Source organism: Dicentrarchus labrax, unplaced genomic scaffold (assembly GCF_905237075.1).
Source record: "Dicentrarchus labrax unplaced genomic scaffold, dlabrax2021, whole genome shotgun sequence".
Taxonomy (NCBI): domain Eukaryota; kingdom Metazoa; phylum Chordata; class Actinopteri; family Moronidae; genus Dicentrarchus; species Dicentrarchus labrax.
Genome location: NW_026136723.1, coordinates 1,607,663 through 1,626,219, shown reverse-complemented (window position 1 = coordinate 1,626,219; position 18,557 = coordinate 1,607,663). Strand labels below are relative to the sequence as shown.

The following is an 18,557-nucleotide window of genomic DNA, read 5'->3' as shown; positions in this document are numbered from 1 at the left end:
TTATGACTTTATTCTCCTAATATTATGACTTTATTCTGGTAATGTTATGACTTTATTCTGGTAATATTATGCCTTTATTCTGGTAATATTATGACTTTATTCTGGTAATATTATGCCTTTATTCTGGTAATATTATGCCTTTATTCTTGTAATATTATGCCTTTATTCTGGTAATATTATGCCTTTATTCTTAATATAGACATTAATTTATTCTGTAATTTGACTTTATTCTGGTAATATTATGCCTTTATTCTGGTAATATTATGCCTTTATTCTTGTAATATTATGACTTTATTCTGGTAATATTAGGACTTTATTCTGGTAATTTCCCAAAAAGTCTGGCCCTAATACTCCGTCGTAGATTTACAATTAAATCTTGACCCAAAACAAAAAACAACAACAACACTAACCTTTGTTGCGCATCTCTTTTACCATTTACGGTCATAACGTCCACACTCCAGCACAGACTCCCAGAATGCCCCGCGCCGCTCGGTCGAGAAGGTGACAGGGGACGGTGAAGAAAGTAAAATGGCCTCTGCTTATCTTACTCACCAGCAAAAGGTGCTGCGGCTCTACAAGAAATCTCTGAGACACCTCGAGTCGTGGTGCGTCTTCAGGTAAGAGCAGTTCGCTGAAGCTCCGTAGAAATACGCGATGTGGCCTCAGTTTGTCTGCTCAGCTAACGGCTAAGCTAACGGCTAAGCTAAGTGTTAGCCAGGTCACTGATGCCTCAGGTCAGTCGGTTCTACAGTAAACTAACTCTATATTTATATTTCTATCTCTATCTATAACTATCTCATACTCTATCTACATACTCTATATTTATATTTCTATCTATATCTATATACTCTATACTCTATATTTCTATTTCTATATACTCTATATTTATATTTCTATCTCTATCTATATACTCTATCTACATACTCTATATTTATATTTCTATCTATATCTATATACTCTATAACTCTATATTTCTATTTCTATACTCTATATTTATATTCTATCTATATACTCTATATTTATATTTCTATCTCTATCTATATACTCTATCTATATACTCTATATTTATATCTCTATACTCTATCTACATACTCTATATTTCTATTTCTATCTCTATCTATATACTCTATCTATATACTCTATATTTATATTTCTATACTCTATCTATATACTCTATATTTATATTTCTATACTCTATATATTCTATATTTATATTTCTATCTACATACTCTATCTATATACTCTATCTACAAACTCTATATTTATATTTCTATCTCTATCTACATACTCTATACTCTATATTTATATTTCTATACTCTACATATATATCTCTATACTCTATATTTATATTTCTATACTCTATCTATATACTCTATCTATCTAAACTCTATATTTATATCCTCTATCTATAACCTATCTATATGCTCTATATTTATATTTCTATATCTATCTCTATCTCTATACTCTATATTTCTATTTCTATCTCTATCTATATACTCTATCTATATGCTCTATATTTATATTTCTATCTCTATCTATATACTCTATCTATATACTCTATATATAAAATAATATAAAAACTATATTAACATCATACAACTCATCTATATACTCACTATAGCTCTATATTTCTATTTCTATCTCTATCTATATACTCTATCTATATGCTCTATATTTATATTTCTATCTCTATCTACATACTCTATCTATATACTCTATCTACAAACTCTATATTTCTATTTCTATACTCTATCTATATACTCTATCTATATACTCTATATTTCTATTTCTATACTCTATCTATATACTCTATACTCTATATTTCTATTTCTATCTCTATCTATATACTATCTATATACTCTATATCTACAAACTCTATATTTATATTTCTATACTCTATCTATATACTCTATACTCTATATTTATATTTCTATACTCTATCTATATACTCTATACTCTATATTATATTCTCAATATACATCAAACTCTATATTTCTATTTCTATACTCTATCTATATACTCTATACTCTACTATTTCTATACTCTATCTATATACTCTATATTTACACTCTATAAACTCTATATTTCTATTTCTATACTCTATCTATATACTCTATATTTATATTTCTATCTCTATCTATATTCTCTATATTTATATTTCTATCTATATTCTCTATATTTATATATCATCACCATATTTATATTTCTATCTATATTCTCTATATTTATATTTCTATCTATATTCTCTATATTTATATTTCTATCTATATACTCTATATTTATATTTCTATCTATATTCTCTATATTTATATTTCTATCTATATTCTCTATATTTATATTTCTATCTATATACTCTATATTTATATTTCTATCTATATTCTCTATATTTATATTTCTATCTATATTCTCTATATTTATATTTCTATCTATATTCTCTATATTTATATATCTATATATTAAATATATAATACATCTATATTCTCATATTATATTTCATCATATACTCTTATTATATTCTATCTATATTCTCTATATTTATATTTCTATCTATATTCTCTATATTTATATTTCTATCTATATACTCTATATTTATATTTCTATCTATATTCTCTTTATTTATATTTCTATCTATATACTCTATATATTATATTTCTATCTACATACTCTATATTTATATTTCTATCTATATACTCTATATTTATATCTCTATATACTCTATATTTATATTTCTATCTATATTCTCTATATTTCTATCTATATACTCTATATTTCTATCTATATACTCTATATTTATATTTCTATCTCTATCTATATACTCTATATTTATATTTCTATCTATATTCTCTATATTTATATTTCTATCTATATTCTCTATATTTATATTTCTATCTATATTCTCTATATTTATATTTCTATCTATATTTCTCTATATTATATTTATATTTCTATCTATATTCTCTATATTTCTATCTATATTCTCTATATTTATATTTCTATCGATATTCTTCAGTCCATTAAAGCCGTGCTGCTGTCCTGTTGATGTGCAGGTTTACTGGGCCACAGCTCGTGTTGATAACAGTGAATGAAAGTTTGTCATTATGTTTACTGAAGCTCTTATCGACACTTATTAACAGCCTGATAATCAATTAATATCCAGATAATCAATAAAGTCACTCATCAAGGCCTCTGTTTGAACTCCATATGTTGAACTGAACAATTAAAGGTTGTTATGTTGGTTGCTGCTCAGTTTAATAAAGGTTTGTTAGATATAGAGATTTATTATTGATAATAATTCACATTTTATTGTGTAATTAAGTCATCTGTTTCTAATACAGCTAATAGTTGAGAATCAATAAACCACTCGATATACGACTATCTTACTAATTTTAATTGATCTCCATAACTTGCATTTCATCATAAGAGCTGACGAAGAATCAAACATCTGTAGTTGTTTGTTCAAGAGGAAGAAACACTGTTTGTTAGACAACAGTTAAAAATAAATAATCTTCCATTCATAGTGATCAACCGGCCTCGTGCGGTCAGCGTATGAAGCTGTATTGTTCCGCCGGTCGTTGGGCAGCCTGATGCTGGAAGAGAAACACGGATGTAAGATGTTTGAATGCTGTGGCCTTTTTCCCCGCTGCAGAGACAAATTCCGCTTCCACGCCTGCGTTCTGCGAGCTCGCTTCGATGAGAACAAGCCTGAGAAGGACATGGTGAAGGCCACCATGATGCTGAAGGCGGGAGAGGAGGAGTTCTGGGAGTACCAACACTCTGAGCCCATCGTCTTCCCCGACTCCCCCGGAGGGACCTCCTACGAGAGATACGAGAGCTACAAGGTGAGGCAGGGCTGCGTGGAAGTAATCCCCGTTTGTTTTTCAGTCTGTTCTCTTATGTTACTACAGAAAGAAAAAGTTTATGGGATGCTGAGGAAGTGTGTGTGCTCTTAGTGTCACTGCCCTCTGCTGGAAAGTTTAAATGTTGACCGTCGTTATGATATCAGTCCTGAGCTCTGCTTTGTTTCCTGTAGGCCCCAGAGTGGCTGCTGGACCACTGGCACCCCTCAGAGAAGGCCATGTATCCCGACTACTTCACCAAGAGGGAACAGTGGAAGAAACTGAGAGCGCTCAGCTGGGACAAAGAGGTGGGCATCAATCCTGTCTGTCCACAGGAGACCTTTTACATACCACCTATCACCCTCTTCACTGTTCTATATTCTCCATACATTACAGTACTGCTCACCCTGCTAACAGTAAAGGATGAACCCAGGAGAAATGGGTGTTAATTGTTGGTGTGAATGGGAGCAACTTACCTTTGACAATGTATGTGCACGTATGAACTTTATCCAGCAAGCTGATAGTATCGGTTATTTCCACCAGGTGGCGCTTGAGTTAGCTTAGACTATTGAGACCCAGTCAGCATGTCACAGCCTTAAAGATAAAACATTTTCTCATTGAAAATAAACTTGAAATTAAAATAATGTGGAAGTATTCAAACATTCACAGTGTGATAATCATATTTGCTGGCTCCAGCTTCTCAAATGTGCTTCTCTCTGTTTTATATCACTCATTTAATACCTTGAACAATGTGAAGTGTTCCCCTTTGGCTCTGAGAAATTGTGATTGAACCTTTTCACAGCTCTCTGACATTTCATAGACAAAAGACCCCGAATGATAATGAAAATAATTGTTGCAGCCCGTGTGTTTAACCTTTCCCTCTCCTGTCTGGTTCCAGGTCGCCCAGCTGCAGGCTGAGACTAAAGACGGCGGCCCCAAGACCGAAACCCTCCCTCCTGCTCGCCAAGAGGGCGAACTCCCCCCTCTGTGGTGGCATTACGTCACCCGCCCCAGGGAGCGCCCGTAAACCCCCTCCGCCTCTTGGCGTCGGTCAGCCCCGCAGTCTGAGGGCAAACTATCCCAACCACACAACAGCAGCACGAAGACTGGCCGACCTCTAATTGAACCATCTTGTCTGTAAAGAATGTTTTATTAGAGTCATTTCTGAGGAGGTTCACCTGTGCAGGTTGCATGACTGAGAAACACAACCTGCTGGAATTCACACCTTCACAACTACAGTTTTTTTGGGGTTTAAGGAGGTCGGTGACTTTGGGACGTCCTGTAGATGTAAAACTTAATACCTGTTCCAATAAATAAATGTATAATGAAAATTGTTTGTGTGCAACTGAAGACATCTACAGTGGGTATGATGAGGAGGTAGCAATGTTAGTCTGTCTCAGTACTTTCTGACTTAGACTTGGTTCCCACTTAAGGCATAAATCTTAAAAAAATGTCTCACAAACATATAATTTTATTTAAAAAAGACTTTCATATAACAGCTGACCACTGTAGTTTTTCACAGATGCTACTTATTCAGGAGCAAGCAGCCGATAAATACATAGTTGATGCTTTAGTGAGTATGTCTGGCAGCCCCTGGAGGCGGTTATTAGCAGCCCTTCAGACTTCTATTTGTTGCTCAATTTAAAAAAAGCCTCCATCACTATGGCGACAAGCGTGGTCTGAAGTGGCGTGGCCGTATCATCATGGTGACCGCCTTCAGAGAGTAGAAGTCTGATTCCTTCCAGGAGAACCAGACAATGCCGTCCGGGCCGAGTAGGTTCTTGGCTTTCAAAGAGTAGCGCCCCCCCTGGTGGATAAACACAAGTACAACATTAACAAATTTGTACAACGTAACAACAATCTTGTTCTTGTAGACAGTCCTACCTTGTAGTAGACGCCATTGAGGTTGGCGTAGAAACACTGGTGGAACCACCAACCGGAGTGGCTGATCTCGGCACAGATGTTTCCCGTGTCTGGAGTGCTGAAGCCCTGCTGGTCGTGGTACCAACCGAACGAATCCTCCACCGTTCCACTGAAACCAGACACATGGAGGCGGTACTGGTTCTCCTCATCCTCTATTCTGCAGAAGGAGTAGGAGGAACTATAATCTCTATAAATAATCTCCAGGCCCTAAAGCATGCCCTGTTTTATCGGGGCCAAATGGGACCATCATTTACTAAATGAACATCGTGCTGTATAGAAGAAGACTGAAACTAGAGATTGAGACCATAAACTCATTAGGAAACTGTTCACTGATCTAATTAATCAAGTCAGAGGTTGGCTCATTTCTTCATAAGACTTAATACTATCTGACTTCTTTTTTGCAGCCCATTGAGCTGCCCCCTGCTGGTCATTAGAAAGAATGCAGGTTTAAGACACTTAAACTTATTTTCTCAGACACGAAAGCTCTGTCCACTAATTACATAATACCAATCCTTCTTCTAGCCCTCTTCCACAGTCTATCTACCTGAAGGTGTGGTACAGGGCGTATCTGTGGGCGTGGCTCCAGTCATGCAGGTCAATGCGGAGGCTGTAATGGCCATGGTTGGACAGCAGGTGGAGTTGTTGGTTGCCCAGCCAGTGTTCTCCTAGCGGCTCGCCAAACCCACTGCGGTACTCCGACCAGCCGCGGTTAAAACTCACAGAGCCATCGCGCCGCCGCTGAAACACCGTCCAGCCCCCACCTGAGGCACACACGTACACAGCGAATGTTTATTTTTATGTTTAAATATTGGTATTAATAAACACACAAAGGTACACACACATTGGTAGACAACTGTACAGGTAGACACATTAGAGTGCACACAGCTGTGCAGAAGGTGTATAACATACACTGACACAGACTCTTTCTACCTTTCTATTTCAAGGTGTGGTAGAGGGCGTGTCTGTGGGCGTGGCTCCAAACATGACAAAACCATTTCAACTTAGTCACCTGATCTGCAGCTGATCATCGCTTTAATGTCATGAAAAAGGTGCGTGCCTCACCCTCGGTCTCCATGTCGCAGTAGACAGGCAGGGTGGCGCCTGGCGACAGGACTATGTTGTAAACACCAGAGCGACGAACGCCATTGAGATACAGAGATGCACAGTCCGATGGACAGAAAGACAGGTGCTGTCCATCTGAGAGAGAGAGAGAGAAAGACAGAGACGGCTTCACTCAGCATCATGAAACCATCAAACTGTCAACTAAATCTGATTATGTTGAGAATGTTGCAAGTAAATATCATAATCTCAATGATGAACTGCATCATTAGACACAACCAATAAACTGTACAACAATGAAAACTGTCAATCAGAAGTATATTAAACTCCATCCATGCACTTACATTAGTAAGTATTTAGTATTTATAAACCTGGGCTGTCACAAAATGTTCACTTCTGGGTGGAAGAATATATTCCTCATCTCTTCTAACAGGTTGGGTTTTTCATGTGTTTTCCTGGAGCCATACTTTTCTTAGGGTAACAACGTTCTACAAGAACACCCCGACATAAAAAACAACACAGACACAATACAAGCATCAATGGACAGGTTGGGACACGCAAAGCCAAGGAAATAAATCTGACTGGTGGTAGTTTAACTTTAAAATAAAACATTGTTTGCTGAATCTGAATAAAATAAGTCATGTGGCCTTCAGGAAGAACTGTGTGGCTGTAAGGTTGCAAGAACGTTGTGCAACATGCAACTCACCACTGTGTTGGTTGCATGTGTACCTGGTGGCAGTGTGTCACGCATGCCGAGCAGCGGTGTGGTTCTGATTACGTTGATCGTGCAGCCCGTGTTGCGGCTCATGCGCTCCACGGTGTCTGACAGGTTGTGGAGCTGCTCCTGCAGCTCGTACAGCAGCGCTGCGTGCACGTGGAGCAATGTGTCGGCCTTGGTGTAACGCAACTCCAGAGAATGCAACCGCTGGTCAAAGGTTGAGTTTAAACCAACACTTTCTCCATCCTGCAAGACAGAAAGAGAGAAGAAATGAGAGTGTTAAATCTGTATAAGGTGCTGGTGAGATTTGTCATTGTTCTCCTAAAAGAAAGAAACTGTAAGGTTGAGACAGTTTTGAGGAAATGCACACGGAAAGTGTCTTATCTATTATTTAATATATATACAAGATGGCTACTGCTGCTCACCAGTTACCTTTTAGTAAGTAAGTACTTTTCTTTTTATCATCATCTTGGCAAGATTTAGCTATTGCCTCATTTATGTGGACTAATATAGTGAAATACCAAGATGGACATCCAAATCTATAGTTTTCATTGACAGCAAACACAAGTACAGGTACATTTAGACTTTCTGTTAAACCTCCGGCAGTAAACAATGGCACCACATCACAAAGTCAGCTTGCAACCTCAGCTTGATTTTGAGGAGGGGCAGTCCGGAGACACTGCAGCCCAGAAACATGCTCTTTGGGTCACGCAGACACAGAAGGATATTGGGCCCATGCAGCTAATCCTGTTAGCATTCAGGGTTAAGGAGGACTTAGTGGGTGTCAAGACAGAGAGATTAAGACAGACAGAGAGATAACAAGAGGCAGAGATAAACAATGGTGTGAGAGAGAAAGAATAGTCCTTTAACCTATTTTGGAAAACAACTGCATGTATTAAAAAGCAATATTATCAGATGTTAGTGTTTTGGGGCATTGCCTGTATTGTTTCTATTCTGTTGATGAACTTTGTTGATCAACCCCCACATATCCCATGGTGGTGCTCTAGGCTCAGTTTATGCACAGCCTCACGCCTGTTTATGGATGCACATGTCTCTGAGGCAGCTCAGCCTCTGTCGGATTTTCCTCCAGTGTCTCGTTTTTCCTCTTATGTCTGCACATGAAGCAGATACGTAAAGTCAAGGGATACATGAAACCTTTTCACTCAAGTTGGAGCATTTACAACTCGTGCAAACATGTCTTAACATCAGTTTCTGGCACCATGAATAAATTTGCCTATAAAATTGAACACAGTGTAATTTCCAAATGTTATTCCTTTAAGAAAGTTAAGCTGCTGTTTCATTGTGTATATACACATACGTATGTATAGTAAACTACTGAACAGTGTGTACCTGCATCTCCAGGACCTTGACTCGATGCCGGTGGTTCCTCAGCTCCTCCTGCAGCTCTGACATTGTCTCTCTTAGCTCCTCCAGTTGCTCCTTTCTGTTCTGGTTCTCGTGAAGCCAATTTGAGACATCGTCTGTACAGCGGAACATATCTGGGCAACGCTTCTGTGACGTTCCCACCGGCACTGGAGGCAGCGTTGCTATCAGCCGGCACTGGCCGTTAGACATCAGCTGGCTGCTGTACTCACCGCACTGTGCTGATGAACTACTAATAGTCCGGTTGAAGGTTTGGTTGGCACTGTTGGTAACACCAGTGTTGCCACTGCGTATCACCGGCGGGAAGTCTGGGTGCAGGTCGTGGTCTGTTTCCAAGAGGGAGGAAGGAGGATGCCAATCAGCGTCCTCATAGTTGTCCTTGTTGTTGTCGTCCCAGTTTGTTTCAGTGTTTGTGTCAGGTACATCCCTGCTTGTTAGGATATCAATGTCCAGAACATCCCCGTTTGTTTCTGTGAGGGTATTGGGGTGTACATCCTCATCATGTCCAACATCTGGGTGTTCATCAGAGGCTGTAGACGGGTAACACCAGCCGATCAGTAAGACAAAAGTCACTAAAATGGATTGCAACTTCATCCTGAACATTCAATAACTCCCTGGTTATTGATTTGGAGTGAAGTCACCTGTAGAATCTGTTGCCGGATCAACATCAGGGTCAGATGTCAGCAGCAAGATGAGGTCCAGACTTGGCCCAAAGTTAGGCTTGAGGCTTAGATTCAGGATGGGGATGGACAGTCCAAAACAAAGTGAAAGAAAGTCCAGATGAAGTTTTGTTCAAATGGAATTTTTGTCCATGATTCACGGCTTAAACACAAACCCACTGGACCTTCAAACTCTAACATCCCAGCCAGGTTTCTATGAAAGTGCTCAACCTGGTCCAATGGCGCAAGGGCTTGTGCTTCAACATTCATTGGATTGGTAGCAGAAGAGATCCCTGAAACTCTTGTTACTTTTTAGTCCAGAAGACAGGGTTACAATCAGTGAGAGAAACTATTTTCCATCAATGTGATGATTAACTGAACAAATCTTGAAAGAAAAAAGAAACTGAGGTGAAGAGAGTAGTTTTAGATGATACTGGTCCTTTGTAAACAGATATAAATCCAACCCAGATCCTGCCGAGGTCCAAGCCAAATCAAAGGAAAGGTTCAGAGCTGAGGGTTGAATCTGCCACTGTGGTTGGAAACAAAATGTTGAAGAGTAGAAACAAGTCCAGATGAAGTTTGCCCATGGATTTGTGCCACAAACACAGACATTGTTTGTTGTCTAATTCTTTACTATCTTCAGTGGGGGAAAATCTACTATAGATTTTGGGCAAATTAAGACTTTTACTTGTCTACATTTCCTTGTTCTTAAATGCACCTTCAAGAAAGTCAGAACTGTCCCTACTTTCAACTGTATTACCACATGATGACAATGCAATTTGACAACAAAACTAAAGGCAGCGAATGAGCTAAAACATTAACAAAGTTTGTTATGATGCTATGGTTAATATGAATTTTCTATTTAAGTGGAAACACAATATTAGTTATTTCACCTACCTGCATGTCACCCTGTATGTCCCAGCATCCCAGCGCTGAATTCACCTCAATGGAAAAGCATCAGGACAACCAGGAGACTGTTGGTCAGTGTGTATGTCTGTGTTTGTGTGTCGGTATGTGTGTGTGTGTATGACATCTTATTCTAATAATCCTCTAAGGGGATTGGCAGGGAAGGTAGACTGGTAGGTAATAGATTACAAATAATGGGATTTATGTAATGCAACTCGAGTTACAGTAACTGACATAACACAGTTAACTAGAATATTTGCATTTCTTTCTTTCAATTGTATCACAGAATTAGTGTCAAATTATTAGACTTCACTAAAACATGGAATAACGTTAATAGTTACAATATCATTATTGTTTCTATTATATGAATCAAATAGACAGTACTGACCTCTGACCTGTATCTATAGCACTGACTTCTCTCCTGTATTCATCTTGACTTCTGTAACTTGTATTATTGTCAAATGTACTCGATCAAATCTTTATTCTGTCTCAGAAATACAATTAGTATCATATTGTTGGACTTTACTAAAGCTTATGAAATTAAGTTAATAATATATCATCGTTTTTTACTATTATATGAATCGAATGGTACAGACCGCTGACCTTGTTGACCGTTACATGTGACATGTGAATCTGATTACATGTTTAAGGATGTGCATCTGGAATTCATGGTCACACTGCAGCTTTGATTTGTCTATATCAAACTGCACTTCAGCTTCAGCAAAACGTTTGGCACATTTGGCTGTTGACTAAACAGTAATGACCATTTTAATAAATGCACTTAATGTAAGGTGCTACTTTAACTCTACTGTTGATTTCAGTGCTACAGCAAAATGGTTTTATTCTGAAAATATTTTTTGCAGGACTGTATTTGTTCAGTGTCGACAAAAGCACAAAAAGACTTATTTAATTGAACATTTAATTGCAGGATTTGGTGAATAAAGTGCCGCCAGTTCTGATACTGTGTCGATAATGTCATTGGTTTGACTTTTGTTTTATCCTGCCTTTACCACTTTATATTCTTCCAGAACATACCAGAATGTCTTTGTCTCTCTCTCTCTCTCTCTCTCTCTCTCTCTCTCTCTCTCTCTCTCTCTCTCTCTCTCTCTCTCTGTGTGTGTGTGTGTGTGTGTGTGTGTGTGTGTGTGTGTGTGTGTGTGTGTGTGTGTGTGTAATGGATTGAATGGAGGTTCAAGGCTGTGGGAGCCCTCTAATGGGTTTATATTTACCTGCCTGCCTCAGTTTGTTCCATTAGAAAAACAGAAAAAAAAGAAAGGACAGACGGAGGAACATATAGCCTTAAAAACAGACTTAGAGCGGTGACGTTTTAAAAAGAGGTTCTATGTGGATGTAGAGCCATATAAAGTGGTTTTTAAATATCTCCAAAGGTGGATCAATAAAGGTACATCTTATCGTATCTTATCTTAGGTTGCTGGCGTACATGGAGCTCTACGACCGGAGTATGCTTAAAACAAGAAACATACTATACATACAAACAGTGATCTATGTAGTTTGAGGGAAAAGGTTCATAGTCTGGCCACGTTTACACCTCCACACACCCAACCAATCACTGCACGTGACTTTTTTCAGAAAATTACATACATTTTTGAGACACAGTCACTCAAATTATGACATTGATAGAGTACAGTTTTCAGACAGTGTCCAACCTTCTGACAAACACTTCTGTAAACGGATGCCTTTATAATAGTGGACCTGGAGCTGAAAAGAGAGGCTCCTGGTGGATGAAGGGTCTGAAAGTGCCGGTCAGCATAACCTCAGAGTCTTAAAGCGAGTCTCCTGGTTGACACTGAACTTTAAAAATGATGTTCCCCCTCATCAGCCTTTTCCCTGGTGGTCCGTTAAACAAGTCAATCCCCTTCAGATCCGTCATTAGTCACACTGAGGGCTCAAACAATGGAGAGATGCTGCAGCAGGCCAGGGTGTGTGTAACTGTAGACTCTGACCCACAGGTTTGAATCCCCTTTTCTCCCCTGTGACAACATGTTGGTCTGGTGTTAATCTGCTTCATATGTCCGCTGACATTTAACAGCTGCAGCAGCAGCAAGGTGGTGAATGGAGATTAATATGTTGTGTTTCTTTCTGTTGCGTGCGACTACGGTACGATTTTATTCATACTTCATACACAAAAACAAAACAATAAGTACCAAACAAACTCCAGAGACCCCATCAGTGCTACAATTATATTATGTATGTGTAATCTGCAGCCTACGTTATATACGCATTTAATAAGTTGTACACCATGATATTGTTAACTTAAATTGCACTAAAAGTGATCCCAACAATATCGTTCGTCACTGTCGTTGTCGTTACAGTTGTGGTGTCAGTAAGATTTTTAAAACAATATAGTTATAGTTAGGCCCCTACGAATCGATGGGAATCATAAGCACTAAACACTAAAGTATAGTCAAGGCTGATGGGAATGTCATTAGTTTTGCAGGTATTTGGTCATGAACCAAAGTATTGGAAAAAGTGACATTTTGACTTGATGACGGCGCAAAACAATTATTACAATTCATCCTGAACAAATGTTTGAATTTTATGGCAATCTGTTGAATAATTGAAAGGAAGTTACACAAGACCACAACTGTCATCATCACCTCATGGTGGTGCTACAGGAAAAGTCAGAGGATCACCAAAGTCAGTAGGATTCAACCTTTGGGGACCATGGATGTCAAAATTTCACCACAATCTATCCTGTGAGACCAACAGACGTTCATTTGTTTGATAACTGAAAGTATGTAAAAAATCACTTTTAAAACCAAAGCTTGGATCTTTGTAACAGGTTCTTCTCAATGAGCATTACAGCCTCACAGCTTGCGTGGCATCTTGACTTGTTCAGCTTTTTGAGTTAGGGGCTTTTCATTGGAGAGTGATGATGATGATGATGCTGATGGTGTGTGTGTGTGTGTGTGTGTGTGTGTGTGTGTGTTTGTGTGGGTGGAAGAGGGGGATGATATTTCATTGATTGTCCATTTTCATGGAGCAGTACGTGTTTACAAGCATGAATAAGAGAATGATGGGGAGATTTCAGGTAATAACGTCATCATGCATGCGTGTGTATGTGTGTGTGTGTGCGCGTGTGCGTGTGTGTGTCCTTGGCTGAAGATATAAAATCATCGGGTTGGTTGGAGGGACAGAAGTGGAGGGGACAGAAATCTTTGTCCAACAGCTGAACAACAAGAAAACAACAGAGAAAGACAGGACAGCGTGGTGAGTTTCTTCCTTATATGTTTATTTTATTTCTTCAAGCCTGTTTTTATAATGTATTTTATTAAAACATATATTTATACACTATATGCTTAAATAAATACATATTATATAGGCTGACACTAACTATTTTTATATATATTTTCAATATTAACAACAATAATACAACAAATCAATATTATAACAAACAATAACATAATTCAGTGTAACTACAGTAAAATAACTCATAACCAATGTTAAGTATGTGAAACAAAATGATCAATAAAAACAACACAACTACAAAATAAATAAATAAAAGGCAGACAAAGAGTAAAACTCAAGAAAAAACAATATCAAATCAAGCATAAAATCAGTTAAAGCCATTAAAAGTTTGTTTTACATTAGACTGTTTGTAATAAGAAAAAATAATGCTGTCAAGAGAAACGTACAGAAAGCCAAAAATATTATAAATACTATAGATATAGGGGTAAATGACCCATGGAGTTAAAGTATTTTAAAGATCCACTTATTAAACACATAGCATGAGCTTACCTGTGCAAATATAACGCAACATTGGAAACATGCAGGAATTAATAGTGACGACTTCAGAGGAAGCGCTGGAATAGATCAATTGTTCGTCCATCTTCTTACAGTACAAAGTACACAGATTACACAGGTTCAAACAAAAGCTGTTCAAAATCTTCCCCAAATATCAGTGGTGGAAGAAGTATTGAGATGTTTTATGTAAGTAAATGCAGCAATCCCACAAACTCTATACATCATATTTTAAGTTAAAGTTATTGGTGATCTTTTGGTGATTACATAAACATGTAAAGTTTTATTTCATCATACATACATTTGTTGTTTTATTTCATCATCTCAACAAAAGACACTGAAACAATTTTCTTGCGTGTCAAATATTAATTTCTACCATGTGCAGTGAATGTGGTAGCAGTGAAATATTGTATATTATAATTGCAGTATATTACAATAATGTCTATATAAAGTGTATACAATAATGAGTATTGTGGAACTTTTTAATCATTAAAAAAACATTTTGTTGTCATGTTTGTTTGTTTTTCAGATTTTTATCTTTTGATATTTACACCACACTGTTTTTTTCACTTTAATGTTTAACTTTATTTAGTGTTTCTCTGTGCTGAAGATAATGTTTCAGCTGTGGGCCTATTTATTTCTCTACATTTATGACTTTTAAAATCACTGCTGTGCTTTGGAAATACAAATTAAAACCAAATGAATGAACCTGATTTGAATCTGACTGCATGTGCGTCGTTATGAGAGCCTTTTACTTTGTAAATGTCTGCAGAAGATCACATGTATGTGTCGCTATCTCTGATTGGCCGCAGGGAAATGTGTCCTGTGTGGTTATTGGTGGCTGTGGCGCTGGCGGGCGTGGCCAGAGGAGCTGTTGGTCAGTGTTTGGAACATCCCAGCTGTCAGGAGCTCAACTCTGAGAGCAACATGCTGGTAACACACACACACATACACACACACACACACACACACACACACACACACACACAGGTACACTGGTGATAACCACAATGTCTGATATATAACCAGTGTGAAGTGTGTTATAACAACACATTTCTTGCTTTACCTGCTTTAAATGTCTGCTGATGTGGTCTCAGGTTGAGCTTGGCATAAAGTATTGAAGCAGGAGGAAACAGCCAGTGTGCCTCGATGTTGAATCTCATTTGTTTACCAGACAGAAATGTAAAAATGACCTTTAAAAACAGCATCTCTGGGTATTGTGCTGGTTGCCTGGCAACCTCACTATGGCAACAAGACTGTGTTGAAGGTGTGGACCCACATTAGGACTGTTGAGCTGTTTGGCTATACAGTCATACAAGCTTCTTCATGCGGGATCTCGCCTAACTCTGCTGGTTTTCCTCCATTTTTTAGCATTTTCAGCACAAATGTCAGAGTGCAAACTGCTGGTTGACCTCCAGGTTTATTTTGGTACAAGCAGGGGCACTGGACACCCTGAAATCTGATTGGCCACGTCAAGTGCCTCCCCATTATCCTTACCTCTTCCACTCTGCACCGTTTTTTCAGACTTACTGGTGTCATATGAAACTCAACGACCTAACACATCCATTGGTACCTAACATGTCATGATAGCATGCAAAATTTTGGTAATGGAAAAACTGGCAAGGCCATTTCCAAAGGGATCCCTTGACCTCTGACCCCTGCATACTGGCAATGCCTTGCGAGCTTTTCCATTCTCCGTAGTCTCCTCTCTGTTCACTTATTACAGTCAACACCTTCTCTGTCCTCTCCTGCAGGAGTGTATCCAGCTCTGTCGCTCCGACCTCACCGCAGAGACACCGATCATCCCGGGCGATGGCCACCTCCAACCTCTTCCTCCATCAGAGTCTCTGCCTCCCCTCTCCCTGTTCTCTTCCTCCTCCTCTCCACAGGCCAAGCGCTCCTACTCCATGGAGCATTTCCGCTGGGGGAAGCCTGTTGGACGAAAGCGCCGCCCGGTCAAAGTCTTCACCTCCAACGGCGTGGAGGAGGAGTCAGCCGAGGTTTTCCCTGAAGAGATGAGAAGGCGAGAGCTTGCCAGCGAGATTATAGCGGCAGAGGACGAGGAGAAGGCACAGGAGGTGGCGGAAGAGGAGCAGCTCCACGAGAAGAAGGATGGCACGTACAAGATGAAGCACTTCCGCTGGGGCGGGCCGCCGGCCAGCAAACGCTACGGTGGCTTCATGAAGAGCTGGGACGAGCGCAGCCAGAGGCCCCTGCTCACGCTCTTCAAAAATGTCATCAACAAAGACGGACAGGAGCAGAAGAGAGAGCAGTGAGGGAGGACAAAAGAGAGGGAAGAGACAGATAGAAGATGAGCAGACTGATTGGCCAACAAGTCCTCCAAACAGCCCGTATGAGCGTTCTCTGATCTGACTCCCTGTCTCCTAGAAATTGAATTAATTTCCAACATTCAGTGAATAATGAATCATTTGTTTAGTGTAATCACAGCCTAATTAAGGATTATTTTTTATTATTGATTAATTACCAGTTATTGTCTTGATTAGTAGTTTAGTCAATAAAACCTCACACAACAGTGAAAAATGTCCAGCAGATTTTTCCTGATACAGACTGTGTTTATTAAATTAAAAAAAGGAGCAAATATTCACAATTGAGGATATTTTTGGCCCAAATTACCCAAATGACTAATTGAAAATAGTTTTTTTGCGACAATGTTTTTTTGAGTGTAGGAAGTGCAGTACTGAATAAATGTAATTTCTAGGAGGCGGGGTTACAGCAGGATGATAAAGTTGGGAATTATTGACTTCATGATTAAAATGTTTACCGTCAGAAAGAAAAAGGATATAACTAGTGATTTCCTCGTTGCATCTGTTCACCCTGACCTCCTCACTAAGAGGTTTTGCAGCACTAGAAAAAGATTGCTTGTCAGGAAAATAATCTTTTAACAAGGACGGTGTTGATTGGCTGTTTAAGCAGCAGATAATTCTCATTGGGCAGGGATGATCAGATACTTTAATGACCAATACGAAGCTCCCTTCTTCTGCCTGTCTGTCCCTCCACCCACAGGGATCGGTCCTGAAATGAGAGAGATAGAAAAATAGAGTGAGAGAGAGAGAGAGAGAGAATGACAGAAAAATGTTTTATATATTGAGTCATGTAAATAACTGTAAATGACATGAAAACATAAAGGTATTTGCAAGCAAAAGACATGAGACTTGTTTTTATCTATCTATCTATCTATCTATCTATCTATCTATCTATCTATCTATCTATCTATCTATCTATCTATCTATCTATCTATCTATCTATCTATCTATCCATCTATCTATCTATCTATCTATCTATCTATTCTATCAACCTATCTATCACAGTATCAGAAATGAATTCCTAATATATTGGGAAATATATAAATCTTTATTATTACCAACAATGAACAATATTACAAAAACAGGAACTCCACTCAGTTGAATTTGATACATGTCAAATCTAACAAGCAATAGTTTGAGCTAAATGCTAACATCAGCGTGCTAAAATATATTTATGTTCAATATTAAACATGCAGTAAATGTCACCCTTTAATTCATCGTACCACACTTAATAACAAAGTAGTAATCTTATTTATAAGGCACATTTTAAAACATATAAAGTGCTTCACATATAGGATAAAATAAAGTAACATATATACATACATACATACATATATATGCATAATACATGCCAAAGACTGAAGCATACGGCCAAAAACTAAAGGCAAACGGGTGCTTATAGAAAAGCTAACATATACAAAATTTGTTTTCAGCAATCGCTTCAAACAGAACACAGATCCAGCAGATCAGAGAGGACTGAGTAATGCGAGTGAAGAGGGAGCAGCAGTCTAAACGAGGAAAGATTATATAAGACAGATCTAGCTATTTAGACATTTTAATGTGGAAATATTTACACATTATAGCTTTAAGTCTGGAATGATGGTAGATATTTGGAGATGATGCATTGTTTCTCTGACTGTCCACGAGATGCACAAACTCTTCTCTGAGAATCTCGGATTGATGTTTTTTATGTCATTAATACCGATGTGGAGTTTTAAGCTAATTAGTGACATGCTCGCAATGACAACATGCTAATGTTTATCAGGTTTGTTAAAAACCATGTTCACCATCTTAGTTGAGTGTGTTAGCATTTGCTAATTTGCACTAAATATAAAGTAAACACGACTAAACTGAGGTTTATTCTTATATTCTTTATTGTTTCAACATACAGAGGATATCAGTATTACTGCAAGCAAAGAAATGACAAGTAATGATCTTGTTTGCATATGAGAGAGAGAGAGAGAGAGAGAGAGAGAGAGAGAGAGAG

The 18,557-nt window shown here is 38.2% G+C and overlaps 3 protein-coding genes across 3 annotated transcripts; 2 read left to right on the top strand and 1 right to left on the bottom strand.

Annotated features, from left to right (window-relative positions):
- Positions 1-450: 450 nt before the first annotated feature.
- On the top strand, positions 451-5,167 carry ndufb9 (NADH:ubiquinone oxidoreductase subunit B9). The gene is made up of 4 exons (XM_051389671.1): positions 451-617; positions 3,647-3,839; positions 4,031-4,144; positions 4,735-5,167. Exons 1-4 carry the CDS (start codon positions 529-531, stop codon positions 4,861-4,863), a joined length of 525 nt encoding a protein of 174 aa, XP_051245631.1. The 5' UTR covers positions 451-528; the 3' UTR covers positions 4,864-5,167.
- Positions 5,168-5,496: 329 nt separating this feature from the next.
- Positions 5,497-9,572, bottom strand: LOC127357430 (angiopoietin-2-like). The gene is made up of 6 exons (XM_051389647.1): positions 8,887-9,572; positions 7,548-7,782; positions 6,822-6,956; positions 6,304-6,520; positions 5,721-5,916; positions 5,497-5,643 (listed from the first exon to the last, which is right to left on the bottom strand). The coding sequence occupies exons 1-6, from the start codon at positions 9,520-9,522 to the stop codon at positions 5,497-5,499; spliced, it is 1,566 nt and encodes a 521-aa protein (XP_051245607.1). The 5' UTR covers positions 9,523-9,572.
- A 4,039-nt stretch (positions 9,573-13,611) lies between these two features.
- LOC127357440 (pro-opiomelanocortin) lies at positions 13,612-17,409 on the top strand. The gene is made up of 3 exons (XM_051389669.1): positions 13,612-13,715; positions 15,059-15,179; positions 16,001-17,409. Exons 2-3 carry the CDS (start codon positions 15,063-15,065, stop codon positions 16,520-16,522), a joined length of 639 nt encoding a protein of 212 aa, XP_051245629.1. The 5' UTR covers positions 13,612-13,715; positions 15,059-15,062; the 3' UTR covers positions 16,523-17,409.
- The last annotated feature ends 1,148 nt before the right edge of the window (positions 17,410-18,557 follow it).

What these genes read in the sequence shown, in the direction of transcription:
- LOC127357430 (XM_051389647.1), bottom strand. Translation starts at nt 9,522, where the DNA reads ATGTTCAGGATGAAGTTGCAATCCATTTTAGTGACTTTTGTCTTACTG. An exon ending in TCAAGGTCCTGGAGATGCAG is followed by an intron (nt 7,783 to 8,886) that starts GTACACACTGTT and finishes TCTGTCTTGCAG; the next exon opens with GATGGAGAAAGTGTTGGTTT. An exon ending in GCCCTGTACCACACCTTCAG is followed by an intron (nt 5,917 to 6,303) that starts GTAGATAGACTG and finishes CTCCTTCTGCAG; the next exon opens with AATAGAGGATGAGGAGAACC.
- LOC127357440 (XM_051389669.1), top strand. Translation starts at nt 15,063, where the DNA reads ATGTGTCCTGTGTGGTTATTGGTGGCTGTGGCGCTGGCGGGCGTGGCC. An exon ending in ACTCTGAGAGCAACATGCTG is followed by an intron (nt 15,180 to 16,000) that starts GTAACACACACA and finishes CCTCTCCTGCAG; the next exon opens with GAGTGTATCCAGCTCTGTCG.
- ndufb9 (XM_051389671.1), top strand. Translation starts at nt 529, where the DNA reads ATGGCCTCTGCTTATCTTACTCACCAGCAAAAGGTGCTGCGGCTCTAC. An exon ending in GAGTCGTGGTGCGTCTTCAG is followed by an intron (nt 618 to 3,646) that starts GTAAGAGCAGTT and finishes TCCCCGCTGCAG; the next exon opens with AGACAAATTCCGCTTCCACG. An exon ending in AGAGATACGAGAGCTACAAG is followed by an intron (nt 3,840 to 4,030) that starts GTGAGGCAGGGC and finishes TGTTTCCTGTAG; the next exon opens with GCCCCAGAGTGGCTGCTGGA.